General features: G+C 30.1%; 5 protein-coding genes across 5 annotated transcripts; 2 read left to right on the top strand and 3 right to left on the bottom strand.

The window, feature by feature from the left end:
• Positions 1-361: 361 nt before the first annotated feature.
• SCDLUD_003241 (Zn(II)2Cys6 transcription factor domain-containing protein) lies at positions 362-4,729 on the top strand (the record flags this gene model as incomplete). The annotated part of the gene is made up of 1 exon (XM_046077814.1): positions 362-4,729. One exon carries the CDS (start codon positions 362-364, stop codon positions 4,727-4,729), a length of 4,368 nt encoding a protein of 1,455 aa, XP_045934202.1.
• A 171-nt stretch (positions 4,730-4,900) lies between these two features.
• ADE2 (phosphoribosylaminoimidazole carboxylase ADE2) lies at positions 4,901-6,598 on the bottom strand (the record flags this gene model as incomplete). Its single annotated transcript, XM_046077813.1, has 1 exon — positions 4,901-6,598. The coding sequence occupies one exon, from the start codon at positions 6,596-6,598 to the stop codon at positions 4,901-4,903; it is 1,698 nt and encodes a 565-aa protein (XP_045934201.1).
• A 675-nt stretch (positions 6,599-7,273) lies between these two features.
• On the bottom strand, positions 7,274-10,639 carry AFI1 (Afi1p; the record flags this gene model as incomplete). Its single annotated transcript, XM_046077812.1, has 1 exon — positions 7,274-10,639. One exon carries the CDS (start codon positions 10,637-10,639, stop codon positions 7,274-7,276), a length of 3,366 nt encoding a protein of 1,121 aa, XP_045934200.1.
• Positions 10,640-11,907: 1,268 nt separating this feature from the next.
• On the top strand, positions 11,908-14,062 carry YRA1 (RNA-binding protein YRA1; the record flags this gene model as incomplete). The annotated part of the gene is made up of 2 exons (XM_046077811.1): positions 11,908-12,198; positions 13,595-14,062. 2 exons carry the CDS (start codon positions 11,908-11,910, stop codon positions 14,060-14,062), a joined length of 759 nt encoding a protein of 252 aa, XP_045934199.1.
• Positions 14,063-14,625: 563 nt separating this feature from the next.
• On the bottom strand, positions 14,626-15,066 carry COI1 (Coi1p; the record flags this gene model as incomplete). The annotated part of the gene is made up of 1 exon (XM_046076660.1): positions 14,626-15,066. The coding sequence occupies one exon, from the start codon at positions 15,064-15,066 to the stop codon at positions 14,626-14,628; it is 441 nt and encodes a 146-aa protein (XP_045934198.1).
• Between the last annotated feature and the right edge of the window lie 339 nt (positions 15,067-15,405).

Genomic DNA, 15,405 nt, shown 5'->3' with positions numbered 1-15,405 from the left:
TTTGTAAATATTACCATACAGTTAAAACGTATTATTTCTACTCAACATCCTCGGGGTTTAATACTTTATTCTTTTTTATTCCCACTAGATTGCTATTATTGTTTTTGTTATTCTCCTTTTCTCCTCTTCTCTCTTTTCCTAATATTTCATGGCGTTAATCTAGAAAAAGATTTTCTTTTTATTTTTTTTGAAGAAAATGGAAAAAAGAAAATGGAAAAAAGAAAAAAGAAAAAAAAAAAAAAGTAAAAACAAACTAATACCAAGACTTTACTTACCAAACAAAAGGAAAAAGGAAGGGAAATGAAAAATAAATGCTAAAAACAATAATCAGTAAAAGTGGAAATTAGCAACATATATAAAGATGAATGTTTATGGTAATAATGAAAATAACCATAGGGCGTTAGCAAAAACAGATATAGCATCCATAACTGCTACCGTTAGTCCGCCTCTACAAATACCTGATAACCCTAAGCATATGTCTACAGATGAAAAGCGCAAAGTAGCTAAAAGAGCGTGTTTGAATTGCAGACAAAGAAAAATTAAATGTGATGGCGAAGCAAAAACTTTAATGCAAAATGGGAGCAATGTCAATAAAAATCAACCACTCGTAGTTTGTTCCAATTGTTTGATGACCGGTGAGGTGTGTGAATATGTCCCCAGTAAAAGAGGTGGTAGGAGGCCAAGGACAAAGAAACTTGATAAGACGAATAACGATGATAGTGCGAAAAATACCACTTTACCGAAAAAAAAGAGAAAATATGATACTGATACTCAAAATTCAATAAAAACATATAATCAGCATGAATTTAATCAGGCTCCGAATAATAATATATCTGCTTCTACAGGTAATTGTTTTTCCAATAACGTTAATACTGGTTTAAATTATGAATATAATAATAATAGTGGGAATGCTAATTATACTTCAATCTCAAAATGTGGTCCTTCCTATGATGCTAACTATAATAACAGTATTTCTAGTAATATTTACAGCGATAGCAGTTATGTCAAAGAAAAATACAGTAATATTGTCAGTAATAATAATACCGCTGCTCCTTTCTCTCTATCTTCTTCATTTGCTACTGCTAGTAGTGAGAACTCTGCGAATTTAAATATTCTAAAAATGCCTGTAACGGAAGCAAAAACAACTTATTCTGCTGATTTAGGGGGGAAAAACGAATATGCTATGAATGCTTCCAGTAATATTTCTATTAATAACAATAATAATAATAATAATAATAATAATAATAATAATAATAATATCGCTTCTGTTAACACTAATAATAACAGTACTAGCCTTTATAGTACAATACCCTCAGTATATAATAACAGTTTACCGCAATTATCGCCTTCACAACCTCATAACGGCATGTCACCACGTTATGATAATACTATTCCGCATTTGTCGTTTGGCCCATCAGATAATCACTTTCATCATTGTCGACCTCATCATGATTGTCATTTTGGCCCACCACATCACCATCGTCATGGTCCTCATGGTCCTCATGGTCCGCATGGTCCTCATGGTCCGCATGGTCCTCGTGGTTTTCATGGTCCTCGTGGTTTTCATGGTCCGCATGGTCCTCATGGTCCTCATGGTCATCATGGTCATCATGGTCCTCGTGGTTTTCATGGTCCTCATGGTTTTCATGGTCCGCATGGTCCTCATGGTTTTCATGGTCCGCATGGTCCTCATGGTCCTCGTGGTCCTCATGGTTTTCATGGTTTTCATGGTCCTTATGGTCCTCATGGTCCTCATGGTCCTCATGGTCTTCCTGGCCCCCCTGGTCTTCCTGGCCCTCATTTTGGTCCACCATCACATTATGATTACGATCCTAATCTCGGAACTCCGCCACCCTACACTCTTCATGGATCTTCTGATTTTAATACCAATAATTTTGATTCTCATCCCAACTCTTCATCACCACAATTCGGTAACGACTCATGGTATGGTGCCAGATTTAATAGACCAACATCACAGCAACTTGAAATAGGATCTATAGTTACTCAGGGTTCTGATGGTAATGCAGCCAATTTAAGGGATAACAGTTACGATTATAGAAGCCAATCTAATCAACAAGAACAGGAGACGAAAATTACGTGTGAACAGACCGAAAAACAACCACAGCAACAACCACAGCAACAACCACAGCGACAACCACAGCAACAATTAAATTCATTATCTAATGGCACATATTTACTCTCAAAAGACTTTTACGATCATAATACACCTTATAAACAACCAGCTATCTCTCATGAAAGTGACAAACCTTTTTTACATCCAATGAAAGTTGATGATAAAAATAAAAGTTTTAACAAAGTTAACAATAATAGACCTTGTTTTATAGATATTTTGGATAATAATGAACATAAAACCGATATCGAAAACAGTAATATTAAAGTTAGAAACAAAGAATCCTTTGATTCGTTTAATAACCTTGATAATTTGAACAATCCTAATTCTAATATGACAAGTGTTAATACCACTACGTTTAATGGTGCTTCTGAAGATGTTGTTGTGCTAGATGCTAAAAATAAAGGCAAAGTTAATAATTATGATGTTAGTTTTGTCAATGTTACAAATGAAAACGAAGTTAACCTAAATAATACTAGCAAAACTGTAACATTAACTTCTGCGCAAAGATCAACATGTGATTCTGTTGAAAATAAAAATTCAAAAACAAAAGAAAACAAAGAGTTACAGAAAACTCCTACAGATATAGAGGTTGAAAATAAAAACCATACTACCATTTCTCTTAATAGGAGTAATACTTCAAGTATAAATACTAATTTGGATGAGAAAAATAAATTACCCAATAATACCGTTGATAAAACTAGGGAAGCAACGACCATTTCCTCTAACACTACTACTGGCACTATTGAGAACCACAAAAAAGCTACCAATTCGAATTTTAAACAATCTTCTAGGAGAGTTTTTTCAGTTAAAGAACTCTGTTCTCGAAGGGACAACATCAATGTCACTGAAGAAAATAGTTACAAAATATTTAGTTCAAAGGTTAAACTACCAACTTTCCCGTTGGATTTGGGCACTTGTTCAGACTCAAATGGCGGTAAAAGATTGGATACAAACATATCTAAAAAATATGATAAGGATGTAACTTCAACTGTGGATTTCTATACTGGTAATAAAAAAATACTAAATATGAATGATGTTTTAAGTTTGTACAGAATTTCTGATGAAATTTTGGAATATTATCATTTGCCGAAGTGGGAGCACCTAGTGAAAACTATTGATTTGTATTATAAATATATACATTCATATATCAGGATTTTGCCACCTAAAAAGTTATTTTTTGAGTACTTAAACTTGAAAAAACATGCCTCATTATTACATGCATTCATATTAATAACTTATCCATTTGCATTCAAAGAGGCCAGCGCACAACATACTGGTATGGTATTCAAAACTGATCATTTTGAGATTTCTATTGGTTACTGCGAAGAATTTTGGGAAAATTTAGATACACAAACTGCTATTCAAACTCTAATATTGTTTTATTATTCATTGGATTTTCATTTATCCTTGACTGTCGGTGCCAATCAATTTCCAATAAATCTGCAGTTAAAGAAACCTCTTTTGTTGTCTCTATCTGGGAAATTAGAAAAATTAGTCAAAGTAAGTTCTCTAGCCAAGACTTTGCAATCTGACTTGTTTGGGGACGTTTTGAAAATTGCTACGAAAGAAATGATTCAGAACAATCAGGAAAACTTGAGATTATTATGGAGAGCCAAATCTATTAGTACTGTTCTAGCAGTGAAATTCAAAATATTTGATCCAGACCTTCTAAAGGAAACATTAGATTTTTCTGATAATTATATTCCAGCTGGAATGCCAGCTCCATTTAGTGACGATGCGTTTGAAAGTCAACTTTTTTTAAATTCTTTGGATACTGTAGATCCAACAACATTCTATTCACCCGTTAGCTTTAATGAATTATTTGCCATTGAAGATGATGATGATCCCAGAATTGCAAAATTTTTTAAGGATTCATATAAATTTACCCCAGCATGCTATATTATACTTTTTATTAAAATTGGTTCAATGAAAATAAAAAAAAAAAAGATTGATAATTTATTGTACAATGTTGTGCTTTTGTGTAATGCTACTTTAATCAAAGAAACTTCAGAATTTATTTTGATTGATGCATCCAGTTTTTCTGCTAAAATTTGGTCTTTAATATGTAATACACTTACTTTTTCTAGGAATATCCCTACGCTACCATCAAATACTGGATTAACTTTGAGACTTTTTGAATTCCTAAATATTGTTGAAACAATTTGGATTATTCAATTGGGCGAGACTTTTTCCGGTAAAAAACTTTTATTAAGTCCAATTATTGAGGATAACAATATTGAAAATGAGCCATTTTGCTGGAAACAATACCCGTGTGTTATTTTTGATCTATTAGCGTTGATTATGCGTGAATTACGAACTGCATTTATTGAATTAACAAGAAAGTACAAGTTAGTTTATGACTCAGAGGAGAATACCATAACTTTTGTAGTCAGAAGTGAGGAACGTCAAAATCATAGTAATATTGACTCTGTTGTGGTTGACATGAATAAAGTAACAATTGATCAATTTTTACATTATAGTAGAGAACAAAGTTCATGGCATTATTTAGAAGAATACTTTAACGAGAATGTGATTCAAGAATATGATGCCACTGCAGTTCAATTAATTAATGAAAGGGATCAATATTTATTATGAATTTTTTTTTTTTTTGTTTTTTTTTTTTTTTTTTTTTTTTTTTTTATAAAATATTTTTGGTTTTAAAAATAATAGATGCACAAAAAAGCTTAATAGGAATTCGTATAAACTACTGTACATAATTATAAAGATAAATAATAATATTAGTAATAATAATAGTTCACTAAATTTTTATTTCATAGAATCTAGATATTCTTGATAACCAATAGTTTCTAACTTGGCGGCTTTCTCTAAGACTTCTTCCTCCTGTTTTAACAAAAACTGGCTCATTTTGTTGAACAATTTATTATCAGAACAGCCTAAAATTCTAATAGCCAATAAAGCAGCATTAGTACTATTATTTATAGCAACTGTGGCAACTGGAATACCTCTTGGCATTTGCACTATAGAATGCAAAGAATCAACACCATCCAACGAAGAACCTTTAACTGGAACACCAATAACAGGTAAAGGGGTCATAGCAGCAACCATACCAGGTAGGTGAGCAGCACCTCCAGCACCGGCAATTATTACTTTTATGCCACGTTGGGAAGCTTGGATGGCATACTTGCTCATTCTATGAGGTGTTCTATGAGCTGAAACAATGGTAACTTCAAATGGAACCTCAAAATTTTTTAAAATATTACAAGCTGCATTCATCACTGGTAAATCTGAATCGGAACCCATAATGACACCAACTAATGGTTTTGTCGTTGTACTAGTGTTTGGTACAGGCAAAGGTTTTTCATTCAAAATGTATTCTAGACGACGTTCACATTCGTCCATAGAACTACCAATAATGTTTATATGACCTAACTTTCTCTTTGGTCTTGATTCTTTCCCATATAAATATACACTAGCCCCAGGAGTTTCCAAAGCACGTTTACAGGTTTCTAGTTCCTTATTTTTGATATTTTGATCGCCCAAAACATTTAACATAATAGCGTTAGTATTTGAAGTAGAAAATGAAGTAAAGTTATTTGGCATAGGCAAATCCAAGACGGCACGAACATGAGCTTCAAATTGAGAAGTAACACAAGCATCAATAGTATAATGTCCTGAATTGTGTGGTCTTGGTGCAATTTCATTGATTAGCAATTCACCATCTTCCAAATAAAACATTTCAACACCAAAAATACCGCAACCTGGGAAACTTTTAATGGCTGATTCAGCTAGTATTTGAGCTTTCAATTGGATAGTATCAGGAACCCTAGCTGGGGCGTAACACAAGTGGCAAATATTATCTTGGTGAATGGTTTCTACAGTAGGGTAGGAATACACTGTACCATCAATTGAACGAACAATCATAACAGCCAACTCCTTAACAAATGGAGCAAACTTTTCGGCATATAATGGTCTATTAGCTAGAGCTTCTAAAGCGTCTGGGATACTTTCCTTTTTTTCAACAACAAAGTTACCTCTGCCATCATAAGCTAGGGTTCTAGATTTTAATACATATGGGAAACCCAATTTTTCCCCAACTTCACACAAACTTTGTTCATTTGCTTCTGGAATGTCTACACTTTGGGCGACTGAGATTCCATTTTTAATTAGATGTAGCTTTTGAGTGTACTTATCTTGTATTAATTCAATAGTTTCTGGTGAGGGATAAATTTTCAAATTTGGATTTTCCTTAGCCAATTTTTTTAATGTTGGAACGTTTACATGTTCGATTTCAACGGTTAAAACATCGCATAATTTGGCGATTTTTTCTATATCTGCAGGTACAGCAAAAGAACCATCAATATGCTGAACAGTTGCATTGATTTGTTTAGCTGGGGAGTTTGGTGCGTCTAAAATAACAGTTTTAATATTTAATCTATTGGCTGCCTCGACGATCATACGACCTAATTGGCCACCTCCTAAAATACCAATTGTTCTTGAATCCATTTTTTTTTTTTTTTTTTTTGTGTTTTATCTGTAGTGATTTTTCCTTTTGTCTGATTGGGATTTTCTAACTAATTTTGTGAATATATATATATATGTGTGTGTGTGTATGTGTGTAATTATTTCAATAAAACTAATCTTGTTTTTATATATAAATGAAATTTTTCTTTTTTTTTTTTTTTTTTCAAGAACGGTTTTAAATTATATCAAATTATATTAAAATTAAATAAAAATAAAATCATCGATATGTTTAACTTATAGTATAAATTATTTAATTTTTATTTTTATTATTATTTTTGACTTCTTTTTTTTAAAAAAAAAAAAAAAAAGTTTTAATAAGTCCATAACACAACGGACTAACCACAAATCGTACTTTAATATTTTTTTTTCCCTTTTTTTTTTTTTTTTTTTTAATCACGAGTATTTTCTGAAGCTGTCATTATTCATGATTAGATTAGAATATTTCAACCCAGACTTCGACATTATCACTCCAAGCAAAAACAAGTAAGAAAAAAAAAAAAAAAAAAAAAAAAAAAAAATGATTTAGGGAATAATCTCACCAATATTAAAGTTGTATAAATATCCAATTACATAAAAATATAGAGTAAGTCTAAGTATAAAAATAAGATATGCATAAGCAGTAAAATTGAAGGCAAATTAGAAATAAATTTCAATATATCAATTATTTCTTTTGGTATATTTTCTAAAGCTTTTTTCAATTGCCTCGTTGCTCTTTTTTGTTTTATCAGACATTTCATTGAAAGCTTGTAGCAACTTCATTTTACCCTTACCAGAAGATAAAACTGAACGTTTAGACTCTTGTGTATTAACTGAGGAAACTTCTTCGATGTTATCCTTGGTCTTACCAGAAGAATAAGTATCAGTGTTAACAGTACAAATACTATTAGAATCAATTGTAATTTGCCCTAACTTTAAATCATTTTGTTCTTTTCCATCTTCATTGTAATTGTATTCTCTTTCCTCTTCTTCTTCCTCTTCCTCATCATCATCATCATTGTCATCATTTTCCTGAACTTCTGTTATAAGCATATGCTGGAAAGTGTTTCTAAACTTTTCATGTTCTTTAGCCGTAGTACTTTTTTCCAGTAATTGTGTATGCTCATTGTTAAATATCAAAAAGTCTCTGTTATCATACGTATAGTTGTTCACAATTTCACCAATCTGAATAGAACTTGGAGAATTGATTATGCTTTTATTAAATAGCGCTTCTGTTTCTTCTTTGTATAATAACTTGTGTTTTGGTATCATTGTTGAATCTAAATAAAGTTTGCCAAATGGGATTGCATCAATACTCATTATGATTTTCAAAACAATCTTCTTAATTTTTCTAATTATGTTTGAATCATTAATATTCTTATTGTGCATGGCAGTATTGCATTTATGGAAAATTGAAGGTAAAGGCGATGTTGGTTCAATTGGAGAAACTGAAATATTTTCTTCTATAATTGTCGGTGGTGACGAAAAATCATTTAAATTATGTGGAGCGTTGAGTTCTTCTTGGTCTTTTTGGAAAGCAAAAGGCTTGTTAAAAAATCGAGATAAAGAAACACTATTTCTTTTTAACAAGGATTTTTTAGATGTATATCCTTTATTGCTAACATTGAGATGTTTATCAACAACCGGTTGAGTAGATATCAGGACAGGATCTTTGCTAAAAGGGGTATTTTCTATACCAACTACACTTTCTGTGGGGAAATGCTGTGGGGATGAAGAGTTGACAGGTAATGGGGGTAGAGGACGATCAAGATTTTTTTCAATATCATTTTCAACAACTTTTAGGGAAAATAATCTGGTTAAAATACTTAATGGTTTATTTTTAGGATAGCACAACAACAGTTCCACTAGTCTGCTTGTTTTAGTATCTGACTGATAAATTTCCTTATAGATAGTACTAGTTGAATCCAATATTTGCTCTAATAAAACTGTTGTATCCAGGTTTTCAAAATCGCTTGGCTTCTTCAAAACTTTAAATAGTAAATTAGATTTCAATTCGGTAAATCTGATGTTCTCTAATAATCTGATTCTAATATGCTGGAAAAAGTTTGGAAAAAGTATAAAGTCTTTATAATGGGAGATGTATTCATCTTGTAAATTGTTGTTTAAAGAAATTGGAGTCGTTTCGATAAGTTCCAACAATTGTTTTAGGTGGATTCTTCTCAATAAATCAACAAATCTTAGCCAATTCACTTCTTTTGTTTCTAAGCATTTTGTCATTAAATGAAGCATTTGACTTGGTAAAATTTGACTGTCAGTTGAAACAGATGTCTCAAGGGAATGTCTAGTATCTCTAGAAAACATTGAGCCAGAATCACTAGTGACATTTGTGATAGTTTTAGTTATAATGTTAGGTTTTATGCTACTATTATGATTATCGGTAGTGATAGTAGTGTGGACATTAGTATTAGCATTTGTAATAGTGTGGTCGGTAAAGGTTGGTTCATTTAATAAAGATGAATTTTCACTAGTGTTCTTGTAAGCTTTTAATGATACCATTTTCTTCAGTTTATGTCTTTTAGTATATTCCTTATTATTAACATTGCTTCGTACAGTACTATTATTAATATTGTTTTTATCTTTCTTGTTAGTAATGTTGTGATTCCGCTTAAAACTATGATTATTGATCATGCTATTGTAAAGCTTATTAACCACAGAACCATTAGTATCTATCATTTCTAGTTCACAGGTGTCCATATCAAAAAACACATTCCATAGTTTATGAGAATAATCATGTCTTATTTCTTTTATAAGTGGATTGGAACACCCTATAATGCTGAATTTCAGTTTATCAGTGGTACTAGTGTCAAACAAATCCAGCATGGAGACGTCTAGATATGGAATAATTAAAAACTTGTGTTTTTGGAAATAAGGCAAATTATTTACATTAAAGCTAGAAACCAAATTTGATATTAAAATAACAAATTGACTGATAAAGTTTTTGGTTTTAAAACTGGAATATATTAATATTTTTATGTTATAGTTATTGTAATTGTTAGTTCCACTTAAAGCATCTGTAGCTCTATTAGTAGTATTGTCTCTATCAATATTATAGCTCAACTTTGGTAAACAATTTAACAATTTATCCATAAAATACCAAACCATTGGGGACACTGTACTTTTCTCTGGTTGAATCCAATTTTCTTCCAGCCTAATTAAATCAAATAGCATAGGTACTTTGAAAAATTCAGGTGGTAAATAATAAGTGTTAGTTGGTTTTATGTTATATTGAATGAAATGTGAAATAAATGCAATACTGTTACCATTTTTATCAAAAGCTGGAATGGAAAAATCTTTATCATTACGATGACTAAAAATTTCATCGTTCATAAAATTAGCATTGGAAACTTCGTTAACTGCGTTGTGTTCTTGCTGATTTTTATTCAAGACATATCTTATTAAACTTAACTTATTATCATCATTAAATATTTTCTTTGAATAGATTATGTTATTCTTACACAACTTTTGTAATATGATGTTTGAATGGAATTTTTTCAATATGCTCAAATCCAAAGTATTCAATAAGCCGGAAAATTCAGATAATAAATTCCATTGATCCTCTGTTCCTTTCTGATCCAGATAAAATATTAAAGCAATAAAAAGCAGTGGTTTTAAAACATAGAAAAATTTAGATTTGGTACCGATGGAAATGGCTTTGATTGTGGACCCTCTTTCATTGCTTGGATCTCTTTTAGAACAAACGGCATTTAGGAAGAAAACGGGTTCATCGTTCTGACCATAAATACCATTGCCGTTATTGGTTGGAGGAGTATTGGAAGAAACGGAATATATAGACGGTATTATTTTCAAGGTACTATTTTTTGAATTCTTGTATAATAAAAAAACACTGAAATCTGGCTTATCAATATTATTTTCAGAACCACTAGGTATCATAATACTTGCTATTCTTGCTTTATCTTTTTCAGATAGTCCAGTAACAGTTTGAGGAAATTCATGTTCTAGCATTGGTCCGTATTTATTATCAAACCTAGCGGTTAATACATATTGAATTAGGGGCTCGGATGACATTTGTATTTGAATATTAAAAAATATATTGACTTTAAGGTCCTATATTCTTTAAATGGGATATCTATATGTGTATGATGGATAAAGGTTAAAAAGTTAAAAGAGATACCAATAATAAGGGCAATGGGCTGTGCAATGGATTAAAGTTTAAAGTTCACTTATTTGTTGTAACACTGTGATTCGGAGCCTGCTATTAATAAAAGATAAAGGTGAATAAGATAGCGGGTGGGAAAAGGTTCTAAGGTATTTGTAAATATATGAGGTAAATAGGAATAGAAAATGAAATGGAGAGGGAAATTTGAAAAAAAGTTGGAAAACGTTGAAAAGAAAAAAAGAATAAAAAAAAAAAGAATAAAAAATAAAAAAAAAAAAAAAAAATAAAAAAAGAGAGGTGCTGTTAAGAACTAGTACAAGATTTTAATATGGCAAATGGGGGAAAATATAGGAAAAGATAAAAGGAGAACAAGCATGATTTTTTTAATCTTATTCTTATATAAAACAAAAGTTGAATAAATTGGACAATGAGATGTGGCTAATTATTTGAACAGTAGGATTTGGACTAGAAGATAAATACGTGGAACGAGTTTAGATATGGAAAAGTTTGAAGATATTTATAACTTTATTGTTATTTTATAGTACGTGTTAAAAATGGATATTGATATTGATATTTTGTTTTATAGACAAAAAAATGACAAAAAAATGACAAAAAAAAAAAATATCACAGTTTCATCTTATCTTTTCTTGGGTCCGGGTAATCTAGGGCAATTAAAAAGTAAATCACGTGTATTGTAAACATGTTTTGATTTTCTATTGCTGACACATGTCTCAGAACACAGCCTACAACAATAAAATATATCCCATTACCAAACTGTTCGTATAAAAATACAACAACAAAAAAAGAAGAAGAAGGGGGAAAAAAATAAAATAAAATTAAAAAAATAAAAAAAAAAAAAAAAAAAGTATAAAAATGAAGAGAATGAAAAAATTTTTTCTTTTTTTCCTTTTTCCTTTTTCCTTTTTTCCTTTATTTCCCTTCTTTGCTTTTTTATTCTTTCTCTCCAATCTTTTGCCACCTTTTTACTTATTCACTGTTTGACTTTTTAGGCTTAGAAAAAAAAAAGTAAAATTACATCCAACATATAAACAGCAAACAAAACCCTCTATAAAGGTTATACATATTCAAGATAGGCTACTATCAATACTATAATATTATAGAATTTTAATACACAACAAGAAACAGCATACACATATAAAAAGGTAAAAAAAAAAAAATGTCCGCTAACTTAGATAAATCATTAGATGAGATTATTGATTCCAAAAGGAGAGTCTCTGCTAGTACAAAAAGAAATGTACCAAGAAGGGGTGCTCCAGGTCCAAGAAGAGGTGCTCCAGGTCCAAGAAGAGTTTCCAAACAGGTGAATGATAGACGTCGTGTGGGTGGCAGACCAAGAATTCCGGGTGCTGCTGTCAATTTACCACCTTCTTCCTTATTAGATATGGCTTATTCTACCAGAGTTTCTGTTGAAGGTTTGCCAAAAGACATTTCTCAAGATTCTATTAAAGTATGTTAATAAATTTATCATAATAATTACTATTCACAAATAATAATAATGATAATAAGAGTGTTATATTATTTCTTTTGGAAAATATTGAAAAATATTACAAGAGAAAATTCGATCCTATGCCTAGTAAAAGCTAACAGGTATGATCATATTATTTTGCACGTGCTTGGGTGATGACCGGAAAAAAAAGGAGAAAGAAAAAAATATATATATATATATATTTTATTTTTACTCTGTTACTTTTTTACCAAGGGGCGGGTTTATGGTTGATGTACATTCAGACTTTTTTTTTTTGAAGATTACTTCCCATTGTACCTAAATACTTGCTATTCAATTCGAATCTTTCTTTTTTTCAGTTTATTTTGTCATTAATTTATTCATTTTACTTTTGTTTTCAATTTTTAGGTACTTTGGAGTTTTAGAATTATAACATATTGCCTTTTATTAATTTATTTTTAACTTTATGGTTTTAGGTTTGGAATTTTGAATTTTTTATGGTTTTAGGTTTTAGGTTTTATTTTACTTTTTTTTTCCGGTTTTAGCATTTTTGTTTCGAGGTTCCTTTTCCTCTTTTTTTTCCTGCCTTTAAATATCATGTTTATATCCTTTTCCTGTCATATTTTGGCCTATCGATTTTGTGTTTTGCCATTTTTTCACAAATCCATCTATGGGATATTTTACGTGCTAAATGCTATCAAATACTAGTTTTTCGTGTTGAAGACTGATATTCTGCTTTATCTTTTTTTTTCACTATTTGTTCTATTTGTTTCTTTTGATGCAAGAAGATGTTGGTTCAAGCGTTGTTTTAAGGAACATTTAATCAAGGCTCATTCTAACTAATATATGGGAATAACTGAGATGATTTGTGTGAGGGGGGGAAAGTAAAGGAGGAAAATAGACCGAAACAAAACAAAAAGAAAAAAATTTTTTTTTTCAATATTTGTATCATCAAATGGAGTAACAGACACCATCCGTGAATATTGTCAAGATGAGATTATTTTCAATTATTTTTTTTATTTACCTTAACGATATAAAAATTAACAATTGGCTATGTTATTGGCTAACCCAATGTTTACCGTTTATTTACCGTAGTATGAGCGAATTGCATGAGAATACAGATAATAGGAAAGAAATAGACTGGCTTTAAGAGAAGAGAAAAATTAGGGTAGAAAAGAATGAAAAAAGTAAAGATCCTCTTTTCTTTTTTCTTCCTCTGTTTGCTTTATAAATCATATTGAGTGAATTGGGGTTTTTCTCGATGTTTTTATTTTTTGAGATCTAATACTTTTATTATTATTATTTGTGGTTTTTTAGTAAGAAATTTTTTTTTTTTTATTTTTAATTCTTTTTCGCATTTAACTAACAATTTTTTTTTTATATTTTTTTATTATTACAGGAATTTTTTCAAACTGCTGTCGGTGGTGTTCAAAGAGTTTTGTTGAGTTATAACGAAAAGGGACAATCTATGGGTATGGCTACTCTTACCTTTACTAGCAATGAGAAAGCTAGAAAAGCGGTTACTACTTACAATAATTCTCCAATTGATGGAGGTAAGTCCAGATTAAAAGTACAAATGATTATTGACCCAACTAAAAAACCACTAGCCAGCAGAATTGGTGGAGCTGGTGCTATTGGCCCTGTTTCTAGGAACGTTAGTAATAGAGGTAAGTTATCTTCAAGATTGAATCGTAATGGTCCCAGAAATAACAATATGAATAATAATAATAATAATAACAATAATGGTCCAAAAAGATCTAGCCGTCCTCCAAAAAGGGGTAACGTTAACCGTGGTCCAAAAAATGAAGGTAAGAAAAGTTTAGAAGAATTGGACAAAGAAATGGCTGCTTATTTCGATAAGAATTAGAAAAAGAATTTTTTTTTCTTTTTTTTTTTTTTTTTGTTTTTTATTCCTTTCTATACTTTTATTTTATATTATTTAATGTAATTATTTTATTTTATTGTTGACTTTATTTTTATACATTTTATTGAAGACTGTAAGCATTACGAGCAGCTGTTAATATCTTTCTTAATTCAAATGAGGGGGGTGACAACGTTAAATTCAAGAATCTTTAGTTTTTAAATATTCACTTAATTCTGAAGTAGAATTTGACTAAAAAAAAAAAAATTAAAAGTCTTTTGTTATTAATCAAAAACCTTTTTCAGTTTATTATATGGATTAAAATATTAAAAAAAATGAATAAGCAACTGGGAGGGAGGACAATGACACTATTTTGTAAGGACCTTTTTATCTTTTTTCTTTTTCTTTTTTTTTTTTTTTTCAATTTGAATATTTACAAGAAAAATTATGCTTACAAACTGATCCGAAAAAAAGATATAAATAAATAAAAATTGTAATTCATTTTGGCATGTGTGCAAATAGCTCGTTAAAAAAAGGTCTTTGTTTTATGATGTAACAAAATATACAAATCACCTATCACCATCATTCTCTGAATTAACATTCCAACGGCTGAAAAATCCTAGTTTATCGCCTCTCTTTCTAGTTAAATAACTTAATCCAGCACCTTCAAATTCACTTTTCCTTTGATTTTCTTTTTTATTTTGCAATGGTAAATTCACAGATTCATTTTGTTCTCGCTGTTGTGATTGTTGATTTGGTAGTGGAAAGCCAGGTTTTACATTTGCCAAATTAGCGTAATATTTTTCATTTATGTCTTCATCGGTGTCTTCAGTATCTTTTTTATTATCTAATTTTCCTTTTGATCTTACTGCTGGTTTAAACTGTTCATCTCTCCTTCTATTAATGATGGCCTTGCTTATGAATACTGATAATATACCAACAGCTGTTAAGTAACCTACACCTTTTGCAACGGTTTTCAACGAAGCTATTTGACTATTAGTTCCTGTCATTTATATTTAAGTTTTAAATATGAACTTTATTATTATTATTATTATTATTATTATTATATATATATAATTTGGCGATATAATTAACCAATGGGAATAAAGATGGAAATTAAGGTTAAATTTTTTTTTCCAGTCCTTTTAATTTCTGGGCATTTTTAAAAAAAAAAAAAAAAAAAATTAAAATAAAAAAAAAGGTGAATTTTCTCTTCCTTTTTTTAAGTACAAGGCTTTTTGTTTCCGAAAAATAGAAATAATAATAATAATAATAATTTTAAAGAAAGGCAACCTGCTAAGCCAACAAAGAATATAATTAATTTTTCTATACCCTTTTTATCCCGTTTT

The sequence above is a fragment of the Saccharomycodes ludwigii genome, chromosome IV (genome assembly GCF_020623625.1).
Source record: "Saccharomycodes ludwigii strain NBRC 1722 chromosome IV, whole genome shotgun sequence".
In the NCBI taxonomy this organism is placed as follows: Eukaryota; Fungi; Ascomycota; class Saccharomycetes; order Saccharomycodales; family Saccharomycodaceae; genus Saccharomycodes; species Saccharomycodes ludwigii.
The sequence above is the reverse complement of the archived record's forward strand: the minus strand, read 5'-3'. Positions and strand labels throughout refer to the sequence as shown.